This window comes from Empidonax traillii, unplaced genomic scaffold (genome assembly GCF_003031625.1).
Source record: "Empidonax traillii isolate 1590-97213 ecotype Southwest subspecies unplaced genomic scaffold, ASM303162v1 scaffold195:size1760703, whole genome shotgun sequence".
NCBI classification, from domain to species: Eukaryota; Metazoa; Chordata; class Aves; order Passeriformes; family Tyrannidae; genus Empidonax; species Empidonax traillii.
In genome coordinates this window covers 792,589-804,351 of record NW_020955388.1, presented here as the reverse complement: position 1 = coordinate 804,351, position 11,763 = coordinate 792,589, and the positions used below count along the sequence as shown (strand labels likewise).

The 11,763-nt window shown below is 37.4% G+C and overlaps 1 protein-coding gene across 4 annotated transcripts in view; it reads left to right on the top strand.

Annotated features, from left to right (window-relative positions):
• OSBPL8 (oxysterol binding protein like 8) overlaps window positions 1–8,981 on the top strand; it is an 86,845-nt gene extending 77,864 nt beyond the window's left edge. For all 4 annotated transcript variants that reach the window (XM_027886801.1, XM_027886800.1, XM_027886802.1 and 1 more), the window contains 7 exons: window positions 2,546–2,635; window positions 3,216–3,352; window positions 3,680–3,865; window positions 6,145–6,232; window positions 6,640–6,742; window positions 7,305–7,410; window positions 7,650–8,981. In XM_027886801.1, the coding sequence (XP_027742602.1) occupies window positions 2,546–2,635; window positions 3,216–3,352; window positions 3,680–3,865; window positions 6,145–6,232; window positions 6,640–6,742; window positions 7,305–7,410; window positions 7,650–7,785 (846 nt within the window). In that variant the 3' untranslated portion in view covers window positions 7,786–8,981. The remainder of the gene's footprint in view (window positions 1–2,545; window positions 2,636–3,215; window positions 3,353–3,679; window positions 3,866–6,144; window positions 6,233–6,639; window positions 6,743–7,304; window positions 7,411–7,649) is intronic.
• The last annotated feature ends 2,782 nt before the right edge of the window (window positions 8,982–11,763 follow it).

Sequence of the window (11,763 nt, the reverse complement as noted above, 5' to 3'; positions counted from 1 at the left end):
ATATTCTGTCTTTGAATTTCAGGGAATTCATTATCTGCCATACTAGATGGAGAAGGACGACTAACATTTCTAAATAGGGGAGAAGATTACGTAATGACAATGCCATATGCTCATTGTAAAGGTAGTGGGGTTTTTTTTCATTCTCTAGATGTCAAAGTTATGAGAACAGAAGTTTGTTATTCTAAATAGTGCATTATTGTAAATAACATACTGTTTTGGATTCAAGCCTGTCATCTGAGAAAAGTGTTCTGAATGTTGGCAACATTGGTGGATCTAGGCTTCTGCATATTTTATAAGGGGAAAAATACATCTGTTATTTAAGCCATGTTTTATTTTTTGGCACAGAAAAAGATTTTCTTTTTCAGAAATCGTAAGAAATAGTAAGAGCACATATATATAGCTGTCACTACATAATACTAATTTACTGTTTGAGATGCCTTTTTTTTAGAAAAATTTTGAGCTTTTCCAATATTTTCCCCTTGTAAACATAAAAGGCAGTGTAGTATCTGCAATGCACTGTGCGGTTCAGTTGTAAATCGTGAACGTTTGTCTTTATGGGAAAATAATCAGTGGTTTGTAAAGCTTTCTGGAAGGTCAGCAGTAGTGCAAAATACATTGCAGAATTGCTTATTTTTAAGCTGTAGCTTATTCAGGATTGTATACTCATATATTCCAAAATTCTCATTCAGAATAGCTGGAATTCTCTTTCAGAAGGCCAACTATAAAGTCAACAAATATAATACTTTCTTCATTTGAGGTGTATGAAGATCAGTTAGCAGAATTAGATAATTTGACATAAGCTTAGTAGCCTTTTCTCTTTCCATTGTTTGTAATGTTTTTAATATTGTGTTCAATTTTTTTATGGCTTTGATGACTAAAATAATACTAAACAATTAAACTGGATAACATATATTCATACATTCAATTCAAACAGGAAGGAGGATTAGTGTGAGTAATAAAGCTGCTAGAGAGGGACAAAGGTAGAAGAATATGCAGGGAAGGAGAAGGTGCATGGTGAAACAAATGTTGCACATGAATCCACTGTATGTAAAATATATTCAGTGCTTCAAGCACTGGATTACAAGGGAAAGGCAGTAATTGTGGGAAGGAGAATGTACTCAGCATTGTCAACTTTGTACTTCCAAAAGTCTTCAGGGAGGTGATCAGTGTTATATTGGTTGTCCATGGTTGCCTTCAACTGTGGTCTGACTGTACATACTGCTTCTGTTTGGGGGAAGCTTTTCTTTGTGGTTTTTTTTGTTTGTTTGTTTGTTTGTGTGTTTTTTGGTGTTGTGTTTGTTTGTTTGTTTTGGTAGGTTATTTTCTTGCTCTAATTTCAGAAGCTTCCCTTCTCCAGTCATTTCCAATAAGACTAAACATCACCATTGCTAGGGCCAGCAACGTACACTGCCAAAGATATGTCTTCATATCTGTTTTTCCTGCTTATCTGTAATTCACTTAGATCTCTTTGTTTCTGTTTGGGTTATCTTATTTGGCAGAAAGATCATGATTATCATTAGGAAAGGTCATCTGAAAATACAACTTTTCCTCTGGCACAAGCATGTTTACTCTAGGAATTGTACCCACGTAGCTTATGTTTTTTGCTTTGTTCAGTTAAAAACATTCATTTTAGCTTTTTTTTCTCTTGCAGGAATTCTCTATGGCACAATGACCTTAGAGCTTGGAGGAACAGTCAACATCACCTGTGAGAAAACTGGCTACAGTGCAACAATTGAATTCAAACTCAAGGTTAGTAAATGCTGCTAGTAGGCACAAAAAGTAGAATGAACATAATGATACTTAAAAAAAAAAAATCATTCAGTGACTCCTTAGATATGGTCTGATTTAGTATGGAATTATATTTTGGAAAATAGAGAAATTTCTGTTTTAACTGCTACATTTCCATATGCTGAATCTATCAAACTGTGCTGGTTTTATGTTTTGGTTTTTTNACTTCTAGATGGCTTGCACTTCTGAAAAATACATTTGCCATCTTTGAGGCAGAAACCGATTTAAAACTGAACAAATAGTTGTCAAGCAGTGTGCAGGTGGAGAGGGAAATTGTATATGGGGGAAACATAAAAGGTGAGAGGCTGTGTTAACTGATAATTTTGCCTTGTCAGTCCACAGAATACATGTGCGGTCTGTCAAAAGGCCAAAGAAAACCCCCGGTTGTTGCTTGTGCAAGAGTTAATCTCTAGTAACAAATGGTCCCTGGCAAATTGGTGAAATTACCGTAGCAAATGACTGTGTCCTTCGGGATATTATTGTGTCACTGTTTTCTGCGTTATTTACTATTTTCTTTACACATTTCTTAGACAGTACTTTTGCTCATCAAATCTCTTGAAATATAGCCTAAAGAAACTACTTAGTGTGGTTTTAGACTTCTTTTGGGAATTAAATAGGAAGAAGATATAATACTAAAAGCCATCAGGGCTGTTTACAGCACATTTCATAAATGCGCTTTTCTCCTTAACCCTAAACATAGAAGCAAAAGTAATATGTTATCAAAATAAACATGAAACCATTTATTTTTATTTTGCAGCCTTTTTTGGGTAACAACGACAGTGTTAATCAAATATCAGGGAAAATTAAGCTTGGCAAAGAAGTTCTGGCTCTTTTAGAGGGTCACTGGGTAAGTAATGAGTGATGGTCTTTTTTAAATTCTGGCTGACAGTTGAGACAGGTGAAAATAGCAGTTACAAAAAAGACTCAAGTTTGGAAAAAAAAGAGCTAAGTACTGCTTTTATAGAAGGTATTCAAGAAGGTATAGAATCAACATAGTGCTATTTGTAGCTGTTAGAAAATGGAAAAGTTGTGCATGTTTGAGTAGTTAATGAAGAAAGTGAAATGTTTTTTCACAATTAAGCTTGTGAAATGTTTTGGTATATGCATTAGTACTATGAAGAATTGTTATGGCACCAACATGAAATATTTAAGCTTTTTCCAGTTCTTGTAAGATGACAGACATGGCCTTGCTGGTTTTTGAACATGGTAATGATTCCATTGCGTCTCTGTTCCAAGGTAGAGCCTAGTACAGAAGGCAGAAATAGAATTTGAAAGTTAGCATATCTAAATATCCTTAACTGTATACATTCAAAAGAAAATAAATTCTCATTACAAAAAAAAAAAAAAAAGGTTTATTCCTCCCTTTTTTGTTATTTTGGCACTCTTTGATATTACTACAATTAAGGTATCAATCATATCTGTTACAGGACAGTGAAGTTACTATTACTGACAAGAAGACAGGTGTTTCAGAGACATTCTGGAACCCAACATCTGATATCAAGCAGCGCAGATTACCTAGATACACAGTGAAATTTGAAGAGCAAGATGACTTTGAGTCAGAGAAGTAAGTTGACTTTAGAACAATGTATTTATTTTGACAAAACAAAACTCATCATCTTCTCCAAATTATAAGCAAATTATAATTTCTTTTCCATGTTTAATGATATTGGCCTGTAAAACAAAAAAAAATAACACTATTAAATATAAGATGATTATTTACAAACTTTACAATCATGGAAAATCATGGTAGAAATGTAGATAAACACTGTAAAACATTACAAATGTTAATGTTCTGTTTGGAGCATGATCTATTTACTTAGCCTATAATTGAGGAAATAGTTTGCAGTTATTTTGTCAACCAGATTCTGTTTGTATATTGTTCATTTGTCAGGCTTTGGCAACAAGTGACAAGAGCAATAAATAATAAAGACCAAACAGAAGCTACTCAGGAGAAATATGTTCTGGAAGAAGCTCAAAGAAAGAGTGCCAAAGAGAGGAAACTTAAGGGTGAAGAGTGGACATGCAAGCTGTTTGATCAGGATTCAGTCACTGGAGAATGGCACTACAAATATGCTGAGTGAGTCTTGAAGTGCTTGTAGCAAAAACTGCTTGTTAAATGCTTGAAATAATGTTTGCTGAGCCTCTTCCTGAGGCTTTAGGAGCAAAATTACTGAGACATACAGCTTGCATATAGCGACAAATCCATACTATGTTCTAGATTTTATTGGTCATGGCACCTTGGGGTTTATTGTGCTCCCTTTTTCCCCCCTACACTGACCATAGATTTTCCATACCAGCTGGAAGTCAGAAAATCTAGTGTCTGAAAATCAGAGAAGCCTGTGCTTCATTGATTTGAGCTGTTTAATTTGTTATATATTAGAATGACTCTGAGAATAGCAGGTTTACAGCAATGGTTAATGCTGGGACCAGGTTGCTCTGCCTGGCTGTCGAATATGCCCTTCATACCTGAGTGCGTGTGAATCAATTTGTGTGATTACCTGGATCAGAAGATGAAGATGTGGCTGTCTCCCTGACTGCTGGGATCCATTCTGTGTTCTCACCAATGTCACAAAAGTCAGCTTGGAGCTGAAGCCTTTAGTTGTGATGGTTTTCATAGAACACCCACATTCAACTGATTGTTTTTCAGTACCCAGCATCGTTCTGTATTGCAGGGACTGTAAAAGTAAAATATCCAAAGATAATACACGCTGAGTTAAGTAACTCTGACGCCATGGATGATGGAAGTATATTCCTGTGGCTAAACCTGGGAGACCTTCTCCTTTCTGTAGAAAGATGGCAAATAGTGGGGCAATGGCCTAAGTGTACATATAGGGAAGACTACGAGAATCCTGAGTACTCATCATGTCTCCAGGAAATTTGCAACTTGGAGGTTTCCTGGAACCAAGCAGACAATCTGTGTATTTAGCAACTCAGTAAATTTATTTTCCGTGAATTTTCTTGGCTTCCTATTAAGTTTGTTCAGACTCTCACCACCAAAAACATCCAGCAGCAGGGAAATCCCCATACTAGATTAAATGCTCTGACACACCCTCTCTTGGTTTGAACCCTCTAGTGCTGTTGATGCCTCTTCCTGTTAGAATGGTCCAGCTGAATTGACTGCCCTTACTTTCAAACCCTGTGTAAAACCATTAGGAAAAGTACATACTGTACTTCAGATCTGTTAGACTATCCCCTGCAGCTTTAATACCTATCTTTTTAATCTGCATTATTTCTTGTGTCCTTGAGGCCTTGTGGTTCAAGGATGCGTCATGGAAATTTTACTATGTGCTAGAAAGCACTGTCAGCATTCCCTGGAAGAAGCTTCTGTCTCCTTTTAAGCATATAATACTGGCTCACCACCTGGTCCATGTAGAGAGCAGTTTTTTAGGCTCTCTGTGAAAGATGTGGTCAGTGAGCAGCGGCATTTGTTAAGGTATCTGGATTATGGATTTAGGCATCTGGATTACAAATACAGAAGAGAGCAATGCCTAGTTCTTAACCCATTTACCTCAGATGGCATTTAATTCAAGTCATGCTAAGCTGAGATGTAAGTGCAGGACTGTGTTCACCACATATGAAACATCTACAAACTATTTAAAAGGCATACAGGAGCACATGAAAAGAAATCCATGCTTAATCTACTCTCCCTAAAACCACATGTCAGAACGACCCTGATGCAGCTCACTTGCAGTTTCTATCCTGAAACAGCTGTAATCAGTGGGGCCATTGGTCTTTGCCTTTGGCTACTTATTACTCTGCACTGAGCTACATGTCTTATGCTATTTTTTTTTTAAGTTCTGTATCAGGCTGTACTTGGAAAAGCACTCTTAAAAATCAGAACAAGAAAACTGTGCATAGCTCATTAGTGTCTCATGAAACCAGTCTTGATTACAGCCCCCTTTGGGATGAAAGCAGGTTTGAGGTAACTGGTTCTTAACCTCTTCTTCCTAGGCATCTTTTAAAAGAAAAAAAATGCAACAAAAAGCAGTCAAAAACTAAAATAATTTTTATATTCCCCTAATTTCCCTGTAGTTCTAAAATAATAACTGTATCTTAAGCAGGAAATCTCTCCATGTTTGACAAATACATATCACTGGCCAAATACATTCATAATGATATTGTTGGTTAATACAATGGGTTGTACTCTTACCAGCTGGCTGAGGACCTGGATGTGAAGTTTATTTTTTGTCTCTCTTGGCCCTTTAGGTTAGGACTGGGCTATAAGTGAAAGATCAAATCACTTATTCCATATCTGACTTCTATATAAGGAAGAGCTTTTGCCTCTTCATACTGGGAAGTTTCTGAGCAAGGAAATATTTAAATCGCTGCAGTGTTAATAATATTTCCTTTTTCTAGTACCAGACCATGGGATCCTTTGAATGATATGATCCAGTTTGAAAAAGATGGCACAATCCAAACAAAAGTTCGACATCGGACACCAATGGTATGTTCTAGTTCTGATAGCAGATGCAGCAAGATCCAGGGACTTGTATATATTATGCATTATCTGTATAAAGGTCATCAAAGCATTGGGATTGATGGGAAATGCTGTTATCCTGCAAAAATGTTGTTTACCCAGTCCATAGTCTTTCACTTGTGTGTTGCATCCTAAGCAGTCAAGGTGAACTTGAATGGATGGGAACATAAAATATGCAAACTTGAACTCAGCAGTTTAATGAATATTATCCTATTAATGGGAAGATACACAAACAAACTTCAGGCTGCTTCTGCCTCAAAAATTTTAACTTGGACTTCTATTGAATATTGTTCTTTTAACTGTAACTCTTAGAATGCCCTGCTTTGCTACAGTTCTGGTTCTCTGGAAATAATAGATAATTTTATCAATTTTAGGTTACTGTTCCAAAAATTAAACGAAAGCCAGCCAGTCAGAAGAAAGGAGAGTGTGGTTTCTCATCCCCGGAGCCTGATAACCAGGATTCCTCTGGGAGTGAAGGTATGAAAAGTTACATTTGCATACAGAAATAATAAATTTATTTGACAGCTAAAGAGTTCAGAGTCACACATACTCTTCTTATCTCAGTGACTGTATTATGCTTTATATCATTATGCTTGGATACAATGTGAAGCACATTCTGGAAAACAAAAGGACAGCTCATGGTTTTAATTGCGAACTCTCCTGTCCTTTTAAATGCAGCATAGGCAGGCTTAAATGCTGCAGATATTTATACCTGGGGAAAAAGAATAGTGTTTGTAAACTCTTTTCTTTCTTAAAACAAGATGAATTGTTTTAATTTGTAGATTAGTATGTGGCTGGGGGCAGATTTTTGTTGTTGATAATGCTTGCCAAAATTAAACAACATGGTGAGTTTAAGATATTTCAAGTGCTTAAATTGCTGTTCTTCTGTGCTATAGGCGACTCTGAAATAAAGTTTGCAATAGAAGATAGTTAGAAAACTTTCTCCTCATTTTTGCAACTGGTTTAGTTAGTCATTTGTACTTAATTCCTTTTGGGGCTGAAGTCACTTCAATTGCATCTGGCTTTTGAATCCTTCTAGCACAACTTCTGAAGCATAATACAAGAATAAGGAAAAAAGGGACAGACCTTGGTGAACTGCAGAGTGCCATTGAATCTATAAAGGAAACACAAGAAGACATTAAGAGGTAGTACTAATCAAAGTGCTTTAAAATTGTTTAGAGAATAGTAATTCCATAGCTGTTTATTTTTTTTCCCTTTCTGCCTAAAGAGCCTTGCTCTCTTTATTCTTCTTCACAAATATTGATTGCTCATTGATATTTCATCATTTTCCCCAAAAGCTGCCTTCTGTAGGGAGCCTTAACATAGTAGAAAATGCCAAATTGTCTATTTTATAATTTACAGCATATTGTTTTCTATCTTACAGGGACATTATGGCTCTACGAAATAGAGTCTCTTCTAATTCACCACCTGCGGACTACCATTTCCTGCAGTTTAAGCACTATGTCTTCATTTTACTCTTGGTTCTACTACAGCTCATCATTAATTTCTTGTTCAAATAGGAAGTGTGAACAAGGGCCTTCTCAAACTGGAATGATCAAACTCTTACTGGGGACCATATTTTAAGCTGGACTTTAAATGATGCAATATTATCTAGAAGAACCATGTAGCAACAACTCACAGAACTTTGCCTCAGCGTTCATGGTTCAGAATCATACTCCTGTCTATCCAGTTGAAGTAAGAATTGTGTAAGTGCCAGTACACTCTTGTTCCTGGTGTGTGCCTCTGTCTCGTAGCCATACGACATCAGCCTTGTGTTTATATTACATCATACACTGTAGTGATCAGTCTTTACCGCAGAACAGATGAAGATAAAAAGTCAGAGGTCAGACCCTGTAGGTAGGACGTGATTCCAGTTATGGTAGAATGATAAACGAGCATACTTCATTACATATCAACTTATCATTTTTTTAACGAAGGAACTTCTGAAGTAGCCAACAGCTTTTGTAAATGGCGGTTGGGTGTTTGGAAGTAAGCTTTTGTTTAAGGTCAAACAAATACATTATTATACAAAAAATCATGAACATTAGGAACTGGCTAGTAAAAAGCCAAAGTCTTTAGGAAATCTGCAACATAATGTCCTTGGTTTGTTTTGGAAGTATGAGGTTTTTATCTTGAATCACTATAGGCTTGTAAACCAGCTGTTTTATAGTTTTAAAACTTCAGATTCTTCATAAAAACATTCCTTCATCTACTGTACAGAGCACGTTTTTAACAGTACAGCACCCAGGAAGGTACTGTCTTGGTCTACTCTCTCTCATGAATTGCAAATGTTAAGATTTTCTGGTATGTTTATAAGTCTTGATAAATCTACAGCTTTGAATTTACATTTGTGTATGGCCATGTCAGGGTAAGACTGCTGATGCCGGAACTCTTGCTTATTTTTGGAACAAAATGTGAAGTTGAAGAGGTGTGTTCAGTGTGTAGCTTGAGCTGAACCTCCCAAGAGGCAGATAATGTAGAACAGGATTTGGGTACTGTCATGAGTTCACTTGCAAATGAAAGCATTTACAAGGGGAAAGTTCAGAAATTTTGCAGTGGCTAACACCACATACATCAAAGCAAATGAGAGGGAAACCCTGAGTATTTGTGAAATCCCTCCTTACTGCAAGTATATACTACCTGCCAGAATACATGAATGCACCTACTTACTATACTGTAGCCATACAAATTAATGTGAAGATTAAGTTTCAATTCAAAACCAGGGTTTCTAATGTTTTTTTATTTGAAGAAATATATGCATGTGTAGAATTTGTAAAATTTCAGCAAAAAAAATTAGTGCTGGTGTTTATCAGGTGAGTTCCTTGTGCCAGTTAAGCACACCAAGTCAAGAAGGGGCTGTAGTATTGTAAAGATACTCTCAGTAGCCCAGGTGAGACACCAGGAAGATGAGCGGCACAATGTGAAGGGCAGACAAGTTCAGTTTTAGAGGATCCTCTCAGAAATCAAATCCATCCTGGGCAGTGGAACAGTTCAAAGGGCATGTTTAGCTTTTTGGCAAGGCCAGGTTATCCCTCTGCCTTGGGCAGCCTCCTTGACTCACCAGGTGATCTGCCTTTCTGTTCTGCATCAGTCTCACTAGTACTTAGTGCAAATACTGTTTACTCTTTTATCTGTCTAGCTTATGTATTTCTGTGGCTGACAGCTTCACACACCTCCCCTTCTTTTTTACCTTTCCCCTTCTTTGAACCTTAGCTATGTAAATGTTTATTGTGTAAGCAGTCAACTTCAGCATACTGCTTACAGCTTCACATTAGCATGGTTTGGTCATGAATAGTTTTTCTGGAGTCTGGTACCTTAAGCAGATCTTGCATCTGTGGGCAAGACCAAAGTCCCTTTGTAAACAAAAAATTACTAATGCCTAAGTCTCTAAGTGGAAACTGAAGTTGTTAGCCATGTATGAAATAGCATTAAGAAAGCAGAATATTATGGCTTTCACTTAACATTCTCAGCCTGGAATTTGACCATTCATTATTACATTTGGATGTCAAAGCTTCACCTGTCTTAAGATCTACTCCGAGCCTTTAAACATATTCTGTACATGAGAATAATCCAGTAAGTGAGATTTGGGTCATGACTTCAGTCCCCTAAAATAACACTCTGCTAAATTTGTGGTGCTGAAACTCCTGACTGATAGTTATAAGCTTCTATTTCCCTTGTAAAAAGAAATGTTCTTCTGCCTTTTCATGTTCATATTTTAATCACTTCTGTTCAAGACCATTAGGTAACATAGTCTGCATGTATTTGTACATGGACTGTGTGCTAGTAACTGGATTTGACCCAGCAAGCTGGCTGGCAGCTTGATGTTGGACAAAGTCAAACTAAACAGATACTCCATATCTGAAGTTCATGCTCAGCTCAAGACAAGTAAAGCACTTGAACAGAGCGAGACAAAATCCCTATGCTTATTTTCCTCTTCAACTTAGAGCTGAATTCTGTTGTAAAAGTGGTTTTAGTGATGATCTGAAAAGGTAAAGGATATGTGATGAAGCTTTTTGAAATGTAAAATTGCAGACTTCTTGACAGTATGATTAGATAAATTCTGAAAAGTACAGTGAAATCCTAGTCATTCCCATTCTGCTGGGTTTTATATGACAGTCCCCATTTGAATAGAGCAAAGAAACTTCTTCATGAATTTTTATAGTACAGCTGGTCACAGACATGTATGGAGCCTTTTCTTTAGTGTATGATGTATAGCAGATCTTGACTCTGCTGCCTGCTTAAGACCGAGTTCTGCACATAGTTATAAAAATGGATTGTACCATTTGCAGGTGTCGGAGAGCTGTGGCCTCCTACTAGTTTTTAAAGTTTAAAACAGCACTTGTTTTCACATTTGATTTAAAAATCTTGTTTTGTTTGGGTTTCTTTTCTTGTACAGGAAATATTTTCAGAATTTGTTGCCATGTGGTTTTGTTGGGTTTCTTTTCAAATGCACTCTATGCCTTTAATTTGCCATTTAGGTACAGGTTGCCTAGTTGGGTACAGATGACCTAAGCTAAGAAAAAGTAAATATGCCATGTGAAATGCAATGAGTATCATTTTTAGCAGCAGATGATGTCTCTTGCATTCTCCTTTTAAACAGTTGACATTACATGAGAGTATATAGCCTGGTTGTTGTGTCATGTTTGGTTTGGCTTGGTTGTTGTTTGCTGCCCTCCTGTGCCTTTGGCAATTTTTTTTTTTTCTAGACTGATGTTTATGAAACAGACTTGGGATTCAGTGTTTCCTATAGTTTCTTACAGGCTGTTACTTTTGATTATGTTTGTGTAAATAACGTATAACAACAATTCTGTACATCTGTAAGTTTTAATTATTTGTATTTCAAGAGTATCCTCAAATCACAGAAAATTTAGCAGATATTCAAGTATTGTAAACAGTGCCTTCTTGATGGGTTTCTTGCTGTTCGGAGACATGTAAAATTTGTCACATTTGTGCCATATGTAACATCTGACCTTTTGTGAGGGCTTTTGTGTTTGTGAACTGATTTTCCTGCTTAGTCAGACTCTGGGAGGGGAAAAAAAAACTCTTAAAGCTCTTAAAAAAATCTTTAAATTATTCCCTCTTTCTGGCTGGTGAGCCGAAAGCGGAGGATTTTGGGTGTTTACAGTGAAGCTGCACTACTTTGTAGTAATACAGAAATAGCCATAACGAAGTAAGAACTTCACGGAGAAATTATTTGGGCCTTTTCTGCTTAACTTTTTCTCCTTTCTCCCCTGCCCCGGCCTTTCCCTCTGCCAAGCGGGAAAATCAGCCCTCAGGACACAGCGCCCGTCCCCCCCGTCCCCGCGTGTCCCGCGCAGTCCGTCACCCGGGATCACCGCTCTGTGAGGGATCGGAACTGTAACGGGGCGGCCGAATCCGCCGCCGCCCGCAATAAAGATGTGTCGCACCTCCGCTCAGCCTCTCGGCTCTGTGCGCCGGTCCCCGGGCCGGACGGATTCCTGCTCCTGCTCTCCCTGTCCCCGAACCCACTCCCGCTC